Source organism: Leopardus geoffroyi, chromosome B2 (assembly GCF_018350155.1).
Source record: "Leopardus geoffroyi isolate Oge1 chromosome B2, O.geoffroyi_Oge1_pat1.0, whole genome shotgun sequence".
In the NCBI taxonomy this organism is placed as follows: Eukaryota; Metazoa; Chordata; class Mammalia; order Carnivora; family Felidae; genus Leopardus; species Leopardus geoffroyi.
Window position 1 is genome coordinate 72,294,115 of NC_059332.1, and position 15,687 is coordinate 72,309,801.

A 15,687-nucleotide genomic window follows, 5' to 3' on the forward strand; every position below is an offset into this window, starting at 1 on the left:
GAAAAGGTTTTCCTGGGGACTTTGGTATATAATTTAAAGCTTTCCCCTTTACCTGAAACAGCACATAAATGTGTGTTGACTGGTGTTTGTAGATGCACACACACACACACACACACACACACACAACTTCACACCTCCATTTCTTTGTACACATCTTTGCTTTCCACATAGAATTCCCTCTGTATTTTCCCATCATCTCCAAGACCCCTGTCAATTGTGCCCTTCATGGTGGTACCGCTTCCTTGATCCTTACAACCAGGTTGTTGCTTCCCTCTGTATTCCTAGAACAATTTATCCCTACCACTGTCTCATGTTTTTGTTTGCTGATTGTGTCTTCCCATCTTTATACCTCCCAGTTGAGTATGTGCTTGTCAAAGACAGGGACTGCCTCTTTTAATTTCATATTCCAGTATGCTGTGTGATACCTGTATATATTGCTATACAATAACTATTAAATGAATAAAGATATATAATACATAGTATATACATTTATATACAGCCTTATTTTAAAAATGTGTTTAAGATGACAAAACAAATTACAAGAAAATTAGAAGGAAAAAAGTAGGAGGATGAGGAAAAAAAATTGGGGTGGGCATGAGCTAATTCATGCCATGAGTCTGTAAGTATATATGTAATGTGACTGTAAGTGCATTTGCAATTACAAAGGAAACATATATATGGAATTTACAATGTATGTTTTAAAAATCTGATATTTGAACAAAAAACTGCATTTTTTAATTTTGGTTTTAGAGTTCTTATTTTTCTGGGTCACACATTTTTGTTAATATATATCTGATATTGAAGGGTTTGTCTGGAATATTCATTAGTGCTACGATTTGAATGTAATCAGCATTTGGCGAAATGGAATGGTCTCATTTGGTCCCACTGCTATGAAAACAGGATTCTGTAATATGACTGTATAGGGGCTCTTCAGTTCTTGAAGTTTTCTGCTGTAACTCCTCTTACCTGTTCTCTTTCAAAAATCACATAGTCATGGGGTAGGAATGCAAGAATGCTTATTTGTAATAATAACCTTCTCTTGGAGTAAGTATCTTTTACATTGGGGTAGCTAAGGTACTTGTGAGTTACGGCTTACCCTCTAAGTGACCTGTGTGCCACATTTAAATAAACAAACATATTAAAATTGTATTCTTATTCTCCTGCTCTCAGGATTAAATTTATGTGACTCTAGTAGATTTTTTGGTTGTTATTAATATGAGACTCTTCTTGAATATAATTCCCTGCACGATTTTGTTGATGGAGAACAATGCCTTGTTTGCCATCTCATTCCTTAATTAAGTGTTAAAGTAATGAGGTCTTATTATGCTGGGTAATTTATTTAATACAATGAAGCAGTTAGTCACTCACTGGCAATTTCTCAGAGGAAGTGGGCCAAGATGCTAACCCACTTCTTTTAGTGTGCCAGCCATTAGAATTGTGCGTTCCAGGGATTTGCTAATCAGCTGGCAACTGATATAAAAGGCGGGAAAGATGGGACTCTTGAATGACAGCCACTGACTCACTGAAAAGACAGTGTGTGTACTGGCTTCAAGCCTTGTCTATTGATGTAGATCTTGCTGTCCTAGGAAAGACTACTTGATGATGACAAAGAGCCTATGGTGCTACCTTTCACAAGTTTGCTGGATATCATCAGCAAACTACCATCACTTTGGTTTAGCAACTGAGAACTGCTAAGTAGAATATACTACTCCAGTTGAATGTGTGTCTTCCTTCTGTGTGTTCCTTTATCCAGCCATATATCTGTTGGTTCATCTGTCCATCAAATACTGGATTTAAGCTGTCAATAAATGGTTTGGAATTAACCTCTGAAAGCACTGTTTAGAATTGAGGTTGGCAAACTTTTTCTATAAAGGAAGAGGTAGTAAGAATTTTAGCCAATAGGCCATGCTATCTTTTGTAACTACTCAATTCTGCTGTTGTAGGTTAAAAACAGCCATAGATAATATATAAATGAATGGATGTAGCTGTATTCCAGTAAAATATTGTTTATAAAAATTGACTTGCCTACTCCTGGTGTGGATGGAAGTATCTGGCTCAACATAATTTGTGTGCTACACAAGAACTTTTAAAGAAATGCTTTTAATTCTTATGAGTTTAAAAAAATTTTTTAACGTTTATTTATTTTTGAGAGAGATGGACAGAGCATGAGCAGGGGAGAGGCAGAGAGAGGGGTAGACACAGAATCTGAAGCAGGCTCCAGGCTCTGAGCTGTTAGCACAGAGCCCCATGCAGGGGCTTGAACTCACGAACTGTGAGCCAAAGTTAGATGCTTAACCAACTGAGCCATCCAGGCGTCCCTGCTTATGAGTTTTCTAACACAGCTTGTGTCTCATGTTTGTTAGTTAGCTTAATTGTCATCTGCTTTGAGTAGTTTTGTGGATTTTAGTGTATAGTTTAAATGTATTGGTGATTTTAAAAATATTCATTTCTGTCTCTGGCATTGATTATAGAAATGTTATTGGATTGGAAATATAAAAAAAAAGAAAAGAAAAAACTTTCCACATCACTGAGAATAGTACCATTAAATTTGGTAGTATTTATTTATTTATTTATTTATTTTTACATTTATTTATTTTTGATAGACAGCGAGAGACAGAGCACAAGTGGGGGAGGGGCAGAGACAGGAGGAGACACAGAATCTGAAGCAGGATCCAGGCCCTGAGCTGTCAGCACAGAGCCCCTAAATTTGGTAGTTTTTTAAAAATCATTTATAAGTAAAATCTATATTTTTGACATGAAAACATGGCCAAGATATGTTGCCATGTGAAAAAATAGATGATAGAAGACTTCTGAACAGGGTGTACAATGTGATTCTATATGTGGAAAAAAAGATTCACATGTGTTGATAAGTGTGCATACTTGACTATTATAAATATCTGAAAAGACACTGAATCAGTCATGGTTCTTAACTTTCAAGCCGAGATTAACTCTGGCCAATATAAAAGCAGAAAAGATTTATTGAAGGATAATGGATAGCTGAGATGTCTTTGCAGTGCCTAAGAGCCAGGCTTAGAGGCCATATGTCTAAAGCAATACCCAAAATTCCACCGCATAACTGGTTTTGCAAAGATGCCCCAGCACCTATTGGTGGATGTGGAACTGCAGTCTTGAATATTGATACCACTGAATCTGAATGCTGGATCTGCCTCCACTGTTACCCGTACTCTAGGATGAGTTCTGGGTACTTGCTGCTCTTCTGTGTCATCAGCTTCCATTTCAGAGTCTGCCTTTCATTGGCAGAGCCCACATGTTGTGCCCTAGCTGCAAGGGAAGCTGGGAAAGTGCCTATGTGGACCTTACTTCTGTAGTGGACAAAGTGCCTTGCCTCATCAGATGGGGCATTTCCCCAATTTAGGAAGAGGATTAAGAAGCGTGGATGACAGAAAGAATGAAAGCTGTCCCCTGCAGACACCCAGGAGGTTGTTGGTATTGATTACTTCTGGGCAGTGGAGTTGGAAGAACTAACTGGGGCTCAGAGGGAACCTTTTTTTTTTTTTTTTACTCTTCTTTGCTCTTTGAATTAAAAAAAAAAAAAATTAAAACAACAATGATGAAAGATTATGGGGAAAGTCAACAAAAGGGAACATTTTTCCCCATCACTTCTGCTGTTTCACTGCTCTCACATGGAATTGAAGACGGCATCCTAGCCTAACGGGGCAATTCCATCAGCTTCCTACCCAATTTCATTTAAAAATTCACCTCATGATTTCCTCTTGAATTCAGTCAACTCTATATTGCTTGTGTTTGGTTGGGCAGAAATAATCATGAAATAGTTTTCTCTGGGATACCAGTGGCTTATGCTTCCTTTAGCCCGGTAGAGCTGTTTTAGCGTATCTCTTCGAGATCTACAGGATTCAGCTCTGAAAATTAGGGTGTTGTCGGCTGCCATAATGGATGAAGTGTTCATAGATGTAAGGCGCAAAAATAAAATACGTTTAAATATTTGGCCCTACTATGTATGTTTCATTTTTCAAACCCCCATAAATTTGCTTCTTGATAGAAAACTTGTCTGAGAACTTATTTCAGTCTGATCAAGTTTTAGCAGACATGTTAACATTTTTTTTTAGAATGGTTTTAGATTTACAGAAAAGGTGTGGAGATAGTACAGGAGAGTTCCCATACACACCACATGTAGTTTTCTGTATTATTAACGTCTCCTATTAGTATGGCATATTTATTACAGTTGACACATATATTGACACATTGTTGACCAAAGCCCTAACTTTAAGTAAGATTTGATTAGTTTTTATCCAAAGTCCTTCTTCTGTTACAGGATAGCTGATATATTTTATACATTTACATTGTACTTTTTCCTATGTGTAGTGATGTCATGGAGCCATATAATAAATGCTATTTCTGTTTTAAATAACTTAGGGAATTTGGGGGAAGAGTAAAATAAAGCTTTGCCACAATGAAATTCTTATATTCTCTTATGCACAAGTGCCACATGAAAAAAAAATAACTTTTTATTTTTTTCCCCCGTTACATATTCAGTTGAACAGGTTCCTGTAGAACCATACCACATCCCCCTGTCCCAGGCTGAAGTCATACAGGAAGGGAGTGATGTTACTCTAGTTGCCTGGGGCACTCAGGTCAGTAACATTTATAAGAACCAATAATGTCCATATTGTGCTTGGAAGCTCTCATTTTTAATCCTGATACTATAAAAATTTAAAGTGTTTTTCTTCTGTCTCAAATTTTAGTCTTGCTTGTGCTACATCTGTATTTGGTATTGATTTCTGGTTGAAAGTGAGGTGCCTATTCAGTTATATAAAAATATATATGAATGTGGTAAAACCATTAAAATCTGTTGAGTTTATGCAAATAGATTAATTCAAAACTGTTTCTTTTGAGGCACATATTATACATCACTCACTCTGGCTTCTGCACTTGACCTGGTGTCTTTTTCATCACATCTGCTGCCATCTCATGTGATTATGTAGCTGGCCACGTGGGACATCTAGTGATCCAGCGTCCGAGTTCTATACCTTCCTCTGTTCCAGCGAGCCTCAATTCTGATCTGTCTCCATTTTCCCAGTGCTTGTCATGCTGCCCTGCCTCCAGACTTTGAAACTCAGGACTCTTTGCTCCTCTGGCCATAGACTTCTATCTTTGACTTTTCTCTCTCCTTCTTTTAAAGAAATGGTCCATTTTTCTTTCTGCTGTGTAAAGGAAATACTTATTTTTAGAAAATTTGGTGCAACATTAAATAATGAAAATAATAGAAATCATTTGTAATACCACAACCTCCTACTCTCCTCTCCACTCGATGTTTGGCTTGGAGAGCCAGTCCTCCTGGTTTCTTACCTCCAGTGGGAAAATCTTGTATCTGTATCCCTTTCACGCAGCATGCATCCTTGCCTCTCTTTGTAATAGGGAAGTTAGTGTATTGGATACTACGGCCTATAACTTGCTTTTTCCTCATACCTTCCATGTCTGCTGCCACTCCTTTCTTCTTTCTCTTTGTACTCAAAAGAAGAGGTGTCTGGTTTTTATACCTACCTCTACAAATCTTTCAGATTATATTCTCTTTTACCTTCTCCAGGTCTGTAACTTACCAGCTAGTCCCTTCTCTCTTTTGCATCTTCAGTTTCTTCTTTCCACGTCCCTTTTATTAACAAGGTGTATATTTCTTAGGGGCGCCTGGGTGGCTCAGTCGGTTAAGCGTCCAACTTCGGCTCAGGTCATGATCTCACAGTTCCTGAGTTCAAGCCCCCGCATCAGGCTCTGTGCTGACAGCTTGGAACCTGGAGCCCGCTTTGGATTCTGTGTCTCCCTCTCTTTCTGCCCTTCCCCTGCTTGTGCTCTGTCTCTCTCTGTCTCAAAAATAAGTAAACATTGCAAAAAATTTAAAAAGGTGTATATTTCTTCTCTATCTAAAAAATACCTTTTCTCTACCCTGCTTTTCCCTTAAATACCAGTACATCTCCTCCTTTCTTTTATCACTAAACTTGAACAACCATTTTCTACTACCTATATTTAATTCTTTAACTTCCTTATGTTCTTGTACCTATGAGTTCTGTTCCCACTAATTTACTACAATTATTTCTGCTAACATTCCTAATTTTCTAATGATTAAATCCAACCCTTATCCCATATTGCTATGGTGTATGATACTGGCTGCTGTTTTTATGAAACACTTTCTTCTTTAGTTTCTGGGAGATATTGTCTCCTGAGTTTTCTTCGTGTTTGTTGTTGTTGTTGTTGTTTTCTTTCTTTCTTTCTTTCTTTCTTTCTTTCTTTCTTTCTTTCTTTCTTTCTTTCTTTCAAGTGAGCTCCTCCTTCGCCATTTTCCCCTTAAATGTTGGTCACCTACAGGGTTCCACAATCTTCCCTTTGCTTCTCCTTCCTCATGCCCTCTCTAGAAACTCAACCTACTCCTGTGACTTTACCTTCTGTATGCTGATATCTTTAGAATCAATGTCTCTATCAATGACTGCTCTCCTTTTCTTTGAGAACATCTTTCCAACCGTTTTCTAGATATCTGTGTTTGATTATTTTGGTAGAACATGGGGTTCTACATGTCTAAGACATTTAATTCTTCATGAAAATCAGTTTCTCTGACTTTAAACACTGTTTCTATTAATGATATCAGAATTCAGTTAGTTTTTCAGGTCTCAATCTCTGTAGTTATTCTCTGCTGTTTTTATTTCAGGTTCATGTCATGCGAGAGGTGGCTTCCATGGCTCAAGAAAAGCTTGGAGTGTCTTGTGAAGTCATTGATCTGAAGACCATACTACCTTGGGACATGGATACAGTTTGCAAGGTATGAACATAGTTTGATAGAGTGTCATTTCCTTAAACTCTTGGGGAATATTTACTGGCAGTTTGCAAAGAATTGTTTTGAAATTTTGAGCTTCATGAGCACTTCCATCTGATTGAAAACTTTAAAAATTTACACCGTGACAGAAGCATGTGGTGTATAATCAGTTTAATGCTCAAGGAAACCAATCACTTGACAGTTTTTCCCTTCCATAGTTCTCTGTTTAAAATATTACAAAACTGGAGTAGTGCAAATAGGAGCATTTCAGGTATGTTGGAAGTCACCTGTGTTTTTAACTATTTATCACTTGAACTACTTAGGATTTGATAAGCATAGTTTAATATAGTCTGCTAAATGGTTTGGCTAAATTTTCATTATCTCCTCTCCAAAAGAGATGGAGATGGATTATGTTCAAAACAAAACCAAACCAAAAAAACCCCTCTTTGCACGGTCTTAATACTGTGAATCACAGTTTAAATGTTATGTTGTGGGATTCTGGCTGCTCTTAGTTTTCTGTCTAAGCAACCGCTTGGTAGTCCCTTCTCAAGAATACAGTTCGGTTCCCGTTTACTTGGCTATAACTGATATCTTTCATATTAACGTACAGATAAACATTCCCACTGTGGTATGTAAGGAACATTAAGCCCTTTTTTTTATGTGATGGTAGTATCTACTAAAGTTTAGGTAATGTTGCATATATTACTTTTCCTTGATTTACTGTTATAACAAGTGAGTCATAAGACTGAGGGTATTTTACATTTATTTTTTTAAGGAATATTAAAATTTTTTATTATTAGAAGTATTCTTAAAATATATGTATAAGACAAAGAAGGAGGGAAATGACCACAAATTATTAAAAGTTAAGCCAGAAATTTAATTCTGCAGAGGCTGGTTTACGTATCTTGATTTTTTTTTTTACCAATTTATTTCACAGCATTTATTGAGTACCTACATTAGTGAGTGTTCTAATAGACATATAAAATTAAGTAAGACAAGTTCCTAGAAGATTATTTTCTAGGAAACAAAAAACACTTTTTTTTATATTTTATTTTTTATTTTTTAAAATTTATATTCAAATTAGTTAGCATATAGTGAAACAATGATTTCAGTAGATTCCTTAATGCCCCTTACCTATTTAGCCCATCCCCCCCCCCACAACCCCTCCAGCAACCCTCAGTTTGTTCTCCATATTTATGAGTCTCTTCTGTTTTGTCCGCCTCCCTCTTTTTATATTATTTTTACTTCCCTTCCCTTAGTTCATCTGTTTTGTATCTTAAAGTCATCATATGAGTGAAGTCATATGACATTTGTCTTTCTCTGACTGACTAATTTCACTTAGCATAATACCCTCCAGTTCCATCCACGTTGCAAATGGCAAGATTTCATTCTTTTTGATTGCCGACTAATACTCCATTGTGTGTGGTGTGTGTATATATATATACCACATCTTTATCCATTCATCCATCAATGGACATTTGGGCTCTTTCCATACTTTGGCTATTATTGATAGTGCTGCTATCAACCCCCTTGAAGCATGGGGGTGCATGGGTCCCTTTGAAACAGCACACCTGTATCCTGTGGATAAATGCCTAGTAGTACAATTGCTGGGTTGTAGGGTAGTTCTATTTTTAGTTTTTTGAGTAACCTCCATACTGTTTTCCAGAGTGGTTGCACCAGCTTGCATTCCCAAACATTTATTATTTTTAAAGAAGTTTAGCATTCTCCTAGGTTTATAGGCTGTTTCTTAGGTTAGTCACGTGAAAAAAAATCTGCAACTACTACTGATGTAAAAGTACAGCATAGGTTATATTTAGGTAAAGATTGTTTTATAATTTAATGAAAGATTTAAGATTTGTTATAGTAAATGTTCCGTGGACTCACTTGACATCATCTAAACACTGGACATGGTTACAAATGGTTTCAACAATATTCTAAGTCTTTATATTTGTAGCTTCCATCATTCAGGGCAGTATTTTAGGTTGAATTATTCGTAACTGCATGAAAGTAATGCTTCTTTAGGCTTTTTCAAATCGAGTCAGATGCTGGGTTTTCTTTTAAGTAGCCAGCTGTTCCAAATCATGGAAAGCTGGAACTGATAGCCTTTGCCCCAGAATGGGCTTCTTTTTTTGCAACTGTACCTCACTTATTCTTGGAGTTTATATTTATAAAGTGAAAGGTGCTTTTGTATGGGAATATAATGTTTTGTTATGGTACAGTGGGGGTACTGATATATGGGTAGGACAAGTACTTTTAAACTTTATTTACATTTTTATATGTCCAAACAGAGTTTGTAGCAGCTTATGGCAAAACACAAATGTAACAACACTCCAAGCTGATAATTGGGAAGGTAATGAAGAGAGAGGAAAAAGAAGGGGGAAATTATTTGTTTATATTTCTCTCTACATCATTTGCTTGTGTGGAACTCCCCCTCCTCCTTTTATTAAATCTACTGGTTGCACCTTTGTATGGTCCTGGAATGTAGGTCCTATTTCCTTAGGGCTCTTTACTATTGGAAAAGATGAAAGAGGAGACTAGAGACCTCTGCTGCAATGAGAAGGTGATGCATCAAACCTCTGAGTCGCCAGCATCCTCACTGTAGTCTTGTGTTCGGGTGCTTTCATCTTGCCATTGTCTGGTTGATGACCCTCCAGTTAGGACAGTGAAAGCCAGCTTGTCATATCTTGATTACTTTGGGTTCTTTGACTCTCTTCCCTGCTGGTCATGGTGATCTTATTTTTTCCTTTCATGTATCAAAGGAAAGTTTTGATACTTGGCATCTTTCTAGGATTTGGAGATAACTTTAACAAGAGGGCCCTATAGCTAAACCTCATTAAAAGTGAGGCTTTTGTTGTTGTTGTTTAACTAGAGTTAAGTTTTTCTTTATGAATTCCATAGTAATCAAAATTTATGTTTATTATCTCTTTCAGTTAGTGCTGTTTTATCTTTTTTTTTTTTTTTTTGTCTTATGATAAAATCAGATCCCTCAACCCTGTTCATGACATGTTAAGCTCAGCACCAAAATGCATCTTTTTGGAAAACCTAATCAAGAAAAGCCTATTAAAGGTAAAAAAAAAAAAATCCTTATTGAAAATACACATTAGCACACTAAGCATAGTAAAATGACTCTGGGACAGTTGAGGAATTGGTTAATGAAGTCTGAATTTAACTGCATTTTTAAAAACATAGTCCTACTTTTTGCTTAAGCCTTGAAGCATTGTTTGGAAGTTATAATTTTGAAAAATTGCTTGGGGACAGAAAGCAGCAGAGTTTTTGAATGTTGCTCAGGGGAGCTACAAAATTGGAGACCTGAGTAGATCTAAGAACCGTAGTTCATTTATTTAATTCTGAACCTGATATTAAAGGGCTAAGCTGGAAACCTCTAAAAAGCAGAATAAAAATTCCTGAGTTTTGAGTTGCCTAGGAGACCAAGACCTACCCCGAGGATTTGGGGTATGAGTGGGGTGGGGGAGAACATCAGTGAGGAGAGTTGAAGGCCCTGAAGTGAGTGGCAAATGGACTCTTTTTACTTGGGGGCACCTGCCAAGTAAGTTTCAACTAGAAATTGAGAATCCAGGTGTATAGACTCCATATTTGATTGGGTTGCAATGACAGAATGGGAAACTTGGTGGGATTGTGTGTGTATGTGTTAAATACACAGTTAGTCTTCCATTAAAGATATTTGCCAAATTTTAAACCTGTGTATGGTGGGCACTAAGCAGAAAATAAATACCTAAAAGGCCAAGCCATCACTGGAGACTAAAGTGTCAAAGACCAATCATACTCTCAGTTGAAAGCTGTGGAGTCAGGTCTTAGGATATGAATCAAACCGGAAGTAGATCACAGCTTCCCCAGTCCGCAGCACAGTCTCACCCCCTCTCAGTTCCTTTCCTGGATTAATGTAACTTACCTTATGCTCTGTCTGCCCAGCAGAATGAGGAAACAGTCCTCCCATCATCTGGAACCTCTATGAATCTGCATTCAATAAAAAATTACTAAGTATATGAAGAGACAGGACCATTTGATTCAAAACCAAGAAAAAACACAAACAATAGAAAGCAGAAACACAGGTGATCCAGATACTGGAGTTAGCAGACAAGGACTTATTTATGTTTAGGAACATAGAGGAAGAAAAGGAACAAAAGAGGTAGGAGTGTGGAGAATAATCCTAGAGGGTTGGTTGTGTGTGTGTGTGTGTGTGTGTGTGTGTGTGTGTGTGTGAGAGAGAGAGAGAGAGAGAGAGAGAAAGAGAGAGAGAGAACATTTTAGAACCAAAGAAATATTTGTCAATAAGAACTCAGTGGATGCGTTTATAAAGTTATTGGACTTAGAACATGATAGTATTAATGAACTAGAAGGCAAGTATATAGAAAATGTTTAAACTCAAGCACAGTTTGATTGATTGGGGGAAAATAAAATAGACTAAAACAGAAGGGAACATAAAACACATTGGGGATCTGGTCAAAGGATCTGTCCCATATATGATTTGAATTCCAGAAGGAAAAGAGAGAATGAATTGGTCAGAAACAATATAAGAGGTATTTCTCATGAAACTTTCAGGACATCACTATAGTCAAGAGGATTTGTGAACCTCTAACGATGTATTAAAAAAAAAAACCCACACATGTACACAATGGGATGACATCTTAACTTGCTGAGGATGCCAACCTAACATTCTATACCCAGTGACAATATACTCTTAAAATTAAAATGAAGTAAAAAATACTTTAGACAAGTATAAATTGAGAGAATTAATCACCAGCACGTTTTCACTAGAAGAAATACTACAAGGGAGTTCTTTAGGCAGAAGGAAAATGATCCTTGAAGACAGAATGGGGCTTACATGAAGTTAAAATATTCCATTGTTCTAGGATTATTAAATGTAAAATTTTTATCAGATTACATTAAGTTAGGGATGCATGTTGTAACCTCCGGATTAACAACTGAAATAATATTGAAGGTGTATTTCCAGCAAATTAAAAAGGGAACTATAGATTAATAGAAATATTTGGTTAAACTAAAAGAAAGGAAAATATATATTAAAAAAAAAAAAACCCAAAAACCTAAAAAGCAAAAGAGGTGTGTCCATAGAAAACAGAGGATAGATATAAACCCAAGTATGTAAGTAAGTAAACACAAATGGACTAAATCTAATAAAAGCCTTCATTAAAAACCTCATTAAAAAATAACACCAATATAGGGCACCTAGGTGGCTCAGTCAGTTGAGCGTCCAACTCTTGATTTTGGTTTGGGTCATGATCCTAGGTTGATGGGATCAAGCTCCGTGTCAGGCTCTGTGCTGAGCATGGAGCCTGCTTGACATTCTCTCTTTCCCTCTGCCCTTCTCCCCCACTCATTCTCTCTCTTTAAAAAAAAAAATCAATCAATCAATCAATCAATAACACCAGTGTGTAGCTTAAGAGAGATACTTTAAATATAAGGACACAGAAAGTTTGAAAGGGATGGAAAAAAGACCGCTGGTATAGCCATACAAATTTCAGATAAAGCTTTTAAGGCAAGATGTGTTACTAGAAATAAAGAACATTTCATAACACTAAAGGAATCAATCTACCTTGAAGATGTCACAATCTTAAATCTATTATGTCCTCAACAGCATAGTTTCAAAATACACAAAGCAAAAGAAAACACAACACTAAAAGGAGATGTAGACATATCCACAATCATAGTGGGAGACTTTGACACCCTTCTTAAAAAACTGATCAAACAAGCAGATAATATCAGTAAGTATATAGAAGATCTGAAGAGTTAAACTTGTCCTAATTGTGTACTCAACTATATAAGGAATAATTCTTTTTTCCACTGAAGAATAATTGACATATAGTATTAGTTTCTGGTGTACAACATAGTGATTCAATATTCATATCCCTTATGAAATGATCACCACAATATGCCTAGTTCGATTGAATATGGAACATTTATCAAAACCAACCAAATGCTAGGACATAAACATAAAATGCTAAACCTCTGAAGTTTGAAGTCATTTAGAGTATGTTTGAACAGTGGAATTCAGTTAGAAATTGAAATAAAAAATACGAGAAAAGCCTCAACTTTTTACAAATTAAATAATTTACGTTTGAATCATGGTTTGTAAACTGCAATAGAAATTAGAAAAATACTGAACTGAAGTGTTATGAAGTTATTACATATCAAAAATTTCAAGATTCAGCTAAAGCCATGCTCAGACAGAACAGTATGACTGTGCAAATACATATATTTAGAAAACAGGGATAAGAACAAAAAAATTAATGATCTGAATTTCCATTCCAGAAAGATAATCAAACCTAGAGAAAATGGAATAAATGTAGTGATAAAAAGTAGAAATCAGTAAAATAGAAAATGTACAATAGAGAAGCTTAATAAAGTAAAATTTAGATCTTTGAATAGATTAATGTACTTGATAAACCTTTAGGAAGACTAATGAAAAAAATAGGACAAAAACAAATGACAAATATCAGGTATGAAGAAGCAGAGAATACAGACAATAGAAAGATATTGAGAGGATATCATGAATAATTTTACAAATAAGTTTGGGTGAAATGGACAGACTCCTGCAAAAATATAATGTTTTCAAAATAATAATTAGGTAATCTCAATAGTCATATATCAAAGAAATTTAATCCATTTTTATTAATGCTTATATAAGGAAAACCCTAGACTCATAGGGCTTTACTGGTGAATTCTTTAAAACACAATTCTTATACAAATTCTTACAGAAAATAGAACAAGAGGAAAAACTTCCACATTCTTTTTATAAGGCTGGCTTAATATTCATATCAAACCTGTTTCTGACAGTATATAAAGCAAAATAATAGACAATTTTTTCTTAAGAATGTAGATGTAAAAATCTGAAACAAAATATTGGAAAGTCAAATCCAGCCATATATCAAGAGACAAAGCTGAGGGTTTATTTCAAGTATTCAAAGGGTGTTTGACATTCATAAACATTCACACAGTGGTTGATGCAATTTCCCACATGAACAGAAAATGGGAAAAACAATCCTGATGATCTTCATAATACAGAAAAACATTTGTTAAAAGTCAATATCCGTTCATAATGAAAATTTCTTAGTAGCCTAGAAATAGAATGGAATTCTATTAATATGATAAAGGATAACTTTATCTCGTAGCTATGAAGAGCTATAAAAAGCCTGCAGTGAAAATTATATTTCCTAGTGAAATTTTGACCACTTTCCCATTGAGATCCAGGAATGCAACAAGGATGCCCATACATAAACGCAAGAGATACAAAGATCATATGGATTGGGAAGAAGTAAAACTTAGTATTCATAGATAATGTGATTTGTATGTAGGAAGATCTACAAGAATCGGTAGGCAAATTATTAGAATTAAGTGTACCAACACCCCTGGAAACAAGGTCAATATACAATAATTGTATTTTTATGTACCAGCAACAAATAGAAAATAAATTGAAAACATTTTGCAAAAATATCAAAGAATCAAACATCTAGGGAGAAATTGAGTGATGCATATGTAACAGCTTTACACAGAAAATCACAAAATATTATTCAGAGAAATTAGAGAAGATGCAAGCAACCGACGCACATACCATAAGTCAAGATATGTTACAAGGTTATAGTAGTTACCGCGTTGTATTGGAGTGAAGATGGACTGCTGTGCTGCCATTAGTTAGCTTTTTATAGACTTAGAGCTTTGGTGTGCTCTGACCAGGAGGAGTTTTTTCCGTTATTCAGCCAGAAACCCATACCCCTAAGTAGAGCTGTTCTTCCCAAGCTCCCCAGGTATAAGAACCATGATTAAGTGTTGAGGGCTTGAGTGGACTTTCCTGCTGAGATACAGACCACATTCAAAGTGAGTTAAAAAGCGAGCTACAAGTTAAAAAAACAAACAAACAAACAATGGCCAGGCATAGAGTTAGGTGTGAGGTGCTGTCCAGCTTGAAATGAAGTTTGTTGTTGTTGTTGTTGCTTTTGTTTTAATGTGTAGAAATTCAGAGATGCTGCCTATGGATAATAAGCACTTGATGACAGTCTTTGAAAGAAACTCAGGATTCAAGAATAATATTGTCATTCAACATAGAATCAACTACATAACAGTGCAAAAAAGAAAAGAAAAATGACAATTTATAAGGTGTTGGGTGATTTCCATATGTTTATGGAGAAGAGAAGAGCTCTGACACAGAGCTTTGACATGCATTACTTTAGTTGAAGATTAAATTCTGCTAATTATTTAAATAAATAAGGGTTTGCCTTTACTCCTTGGAGGCTTTTTTTTTTATTCCTCTCCCTTTCATGTTTTGCCTGCCTACATTCAATTCCAAAGCAGATCCTGCTGCCTTGTCTACATCATATGTCCAGAAATCTGACCATCACCTCTGATGCTGTTACCCTTGATCCTGGTCCACACTGTGAGCATTTCTCACCTGGGTTTTGGCCATAGCCTCAAACTACTGTCTTGCTTCTGCACTTTACTTGCCCAAGGCAGAACTGATGCTTTCAAATGTGAGTCACATCATTTCCCTTCTAGTCTCAAATGGCCTCAGTAGTTTCCCATTAAATTTAGTGGAAAGGTCAAGTTTCTTAGCAAAGTCTACAGGGTTTTACTTCGTCTCACCACATTCCACACCCCATCATCCATCCGCCCTTCAGGAAATGCTCTTCATGGACTCTCAGCCAAGCCAGTGTGTTAGGTGACCACTCAAATACCATTTTCTCATTCAAGCCTTCTTTGACCTGCTTACTTAATATTAGATCCCATCCCTTTTACCAAGACTCCCTTTTACCCCTTCTTCCTTTTTTTTTTCTAGAGAGATTAACTTTATTATTTATACTATTTATACTATTTATACTATTTTCTTCCCCCATTAGCAGGTAAGTTCTGTGAGGGTAGGGGCTTTTGTCTGCTGG

At 36.0% G+C, this 15,687-nt stretch overlaps 1 protein-coding gene across 4 annotated transcripts in view; it reads left to right on the forward strand.

Annotated features, from left to right (window-relative positions):
* BCKDHB (branched chain keto acid dehydrogenase E1 subunit beta) overlaps nt 1-15,687 on the forward strand; it is a 205,007-nt gene that overhangs the window by 60,510 nt on the left and 128,810 nt on the right. For 2 of the 4 annotated variants that reach the window (XM_045498874.1, XM_045498875.1), the window contains exons 7-8: nt 4,516-4,613; nt 6,677-6,787. In XM_045498874.1, the coding sequence (XP_045354830.1) occupies nt 4,516-4,613; nt 6,677-6,787 (209 nt within the window). Of the gene's footprint in view, nt 1-4,515; nt 4,614-6,676; nt 6,788-9,762; nt 9,848-10,711; nt 10,792-15,687 lie in introns of those variants that run through there. The other 2 variants (XR_006717361.1, XR_006717360.1) reach the window with 2 other exon arrangements.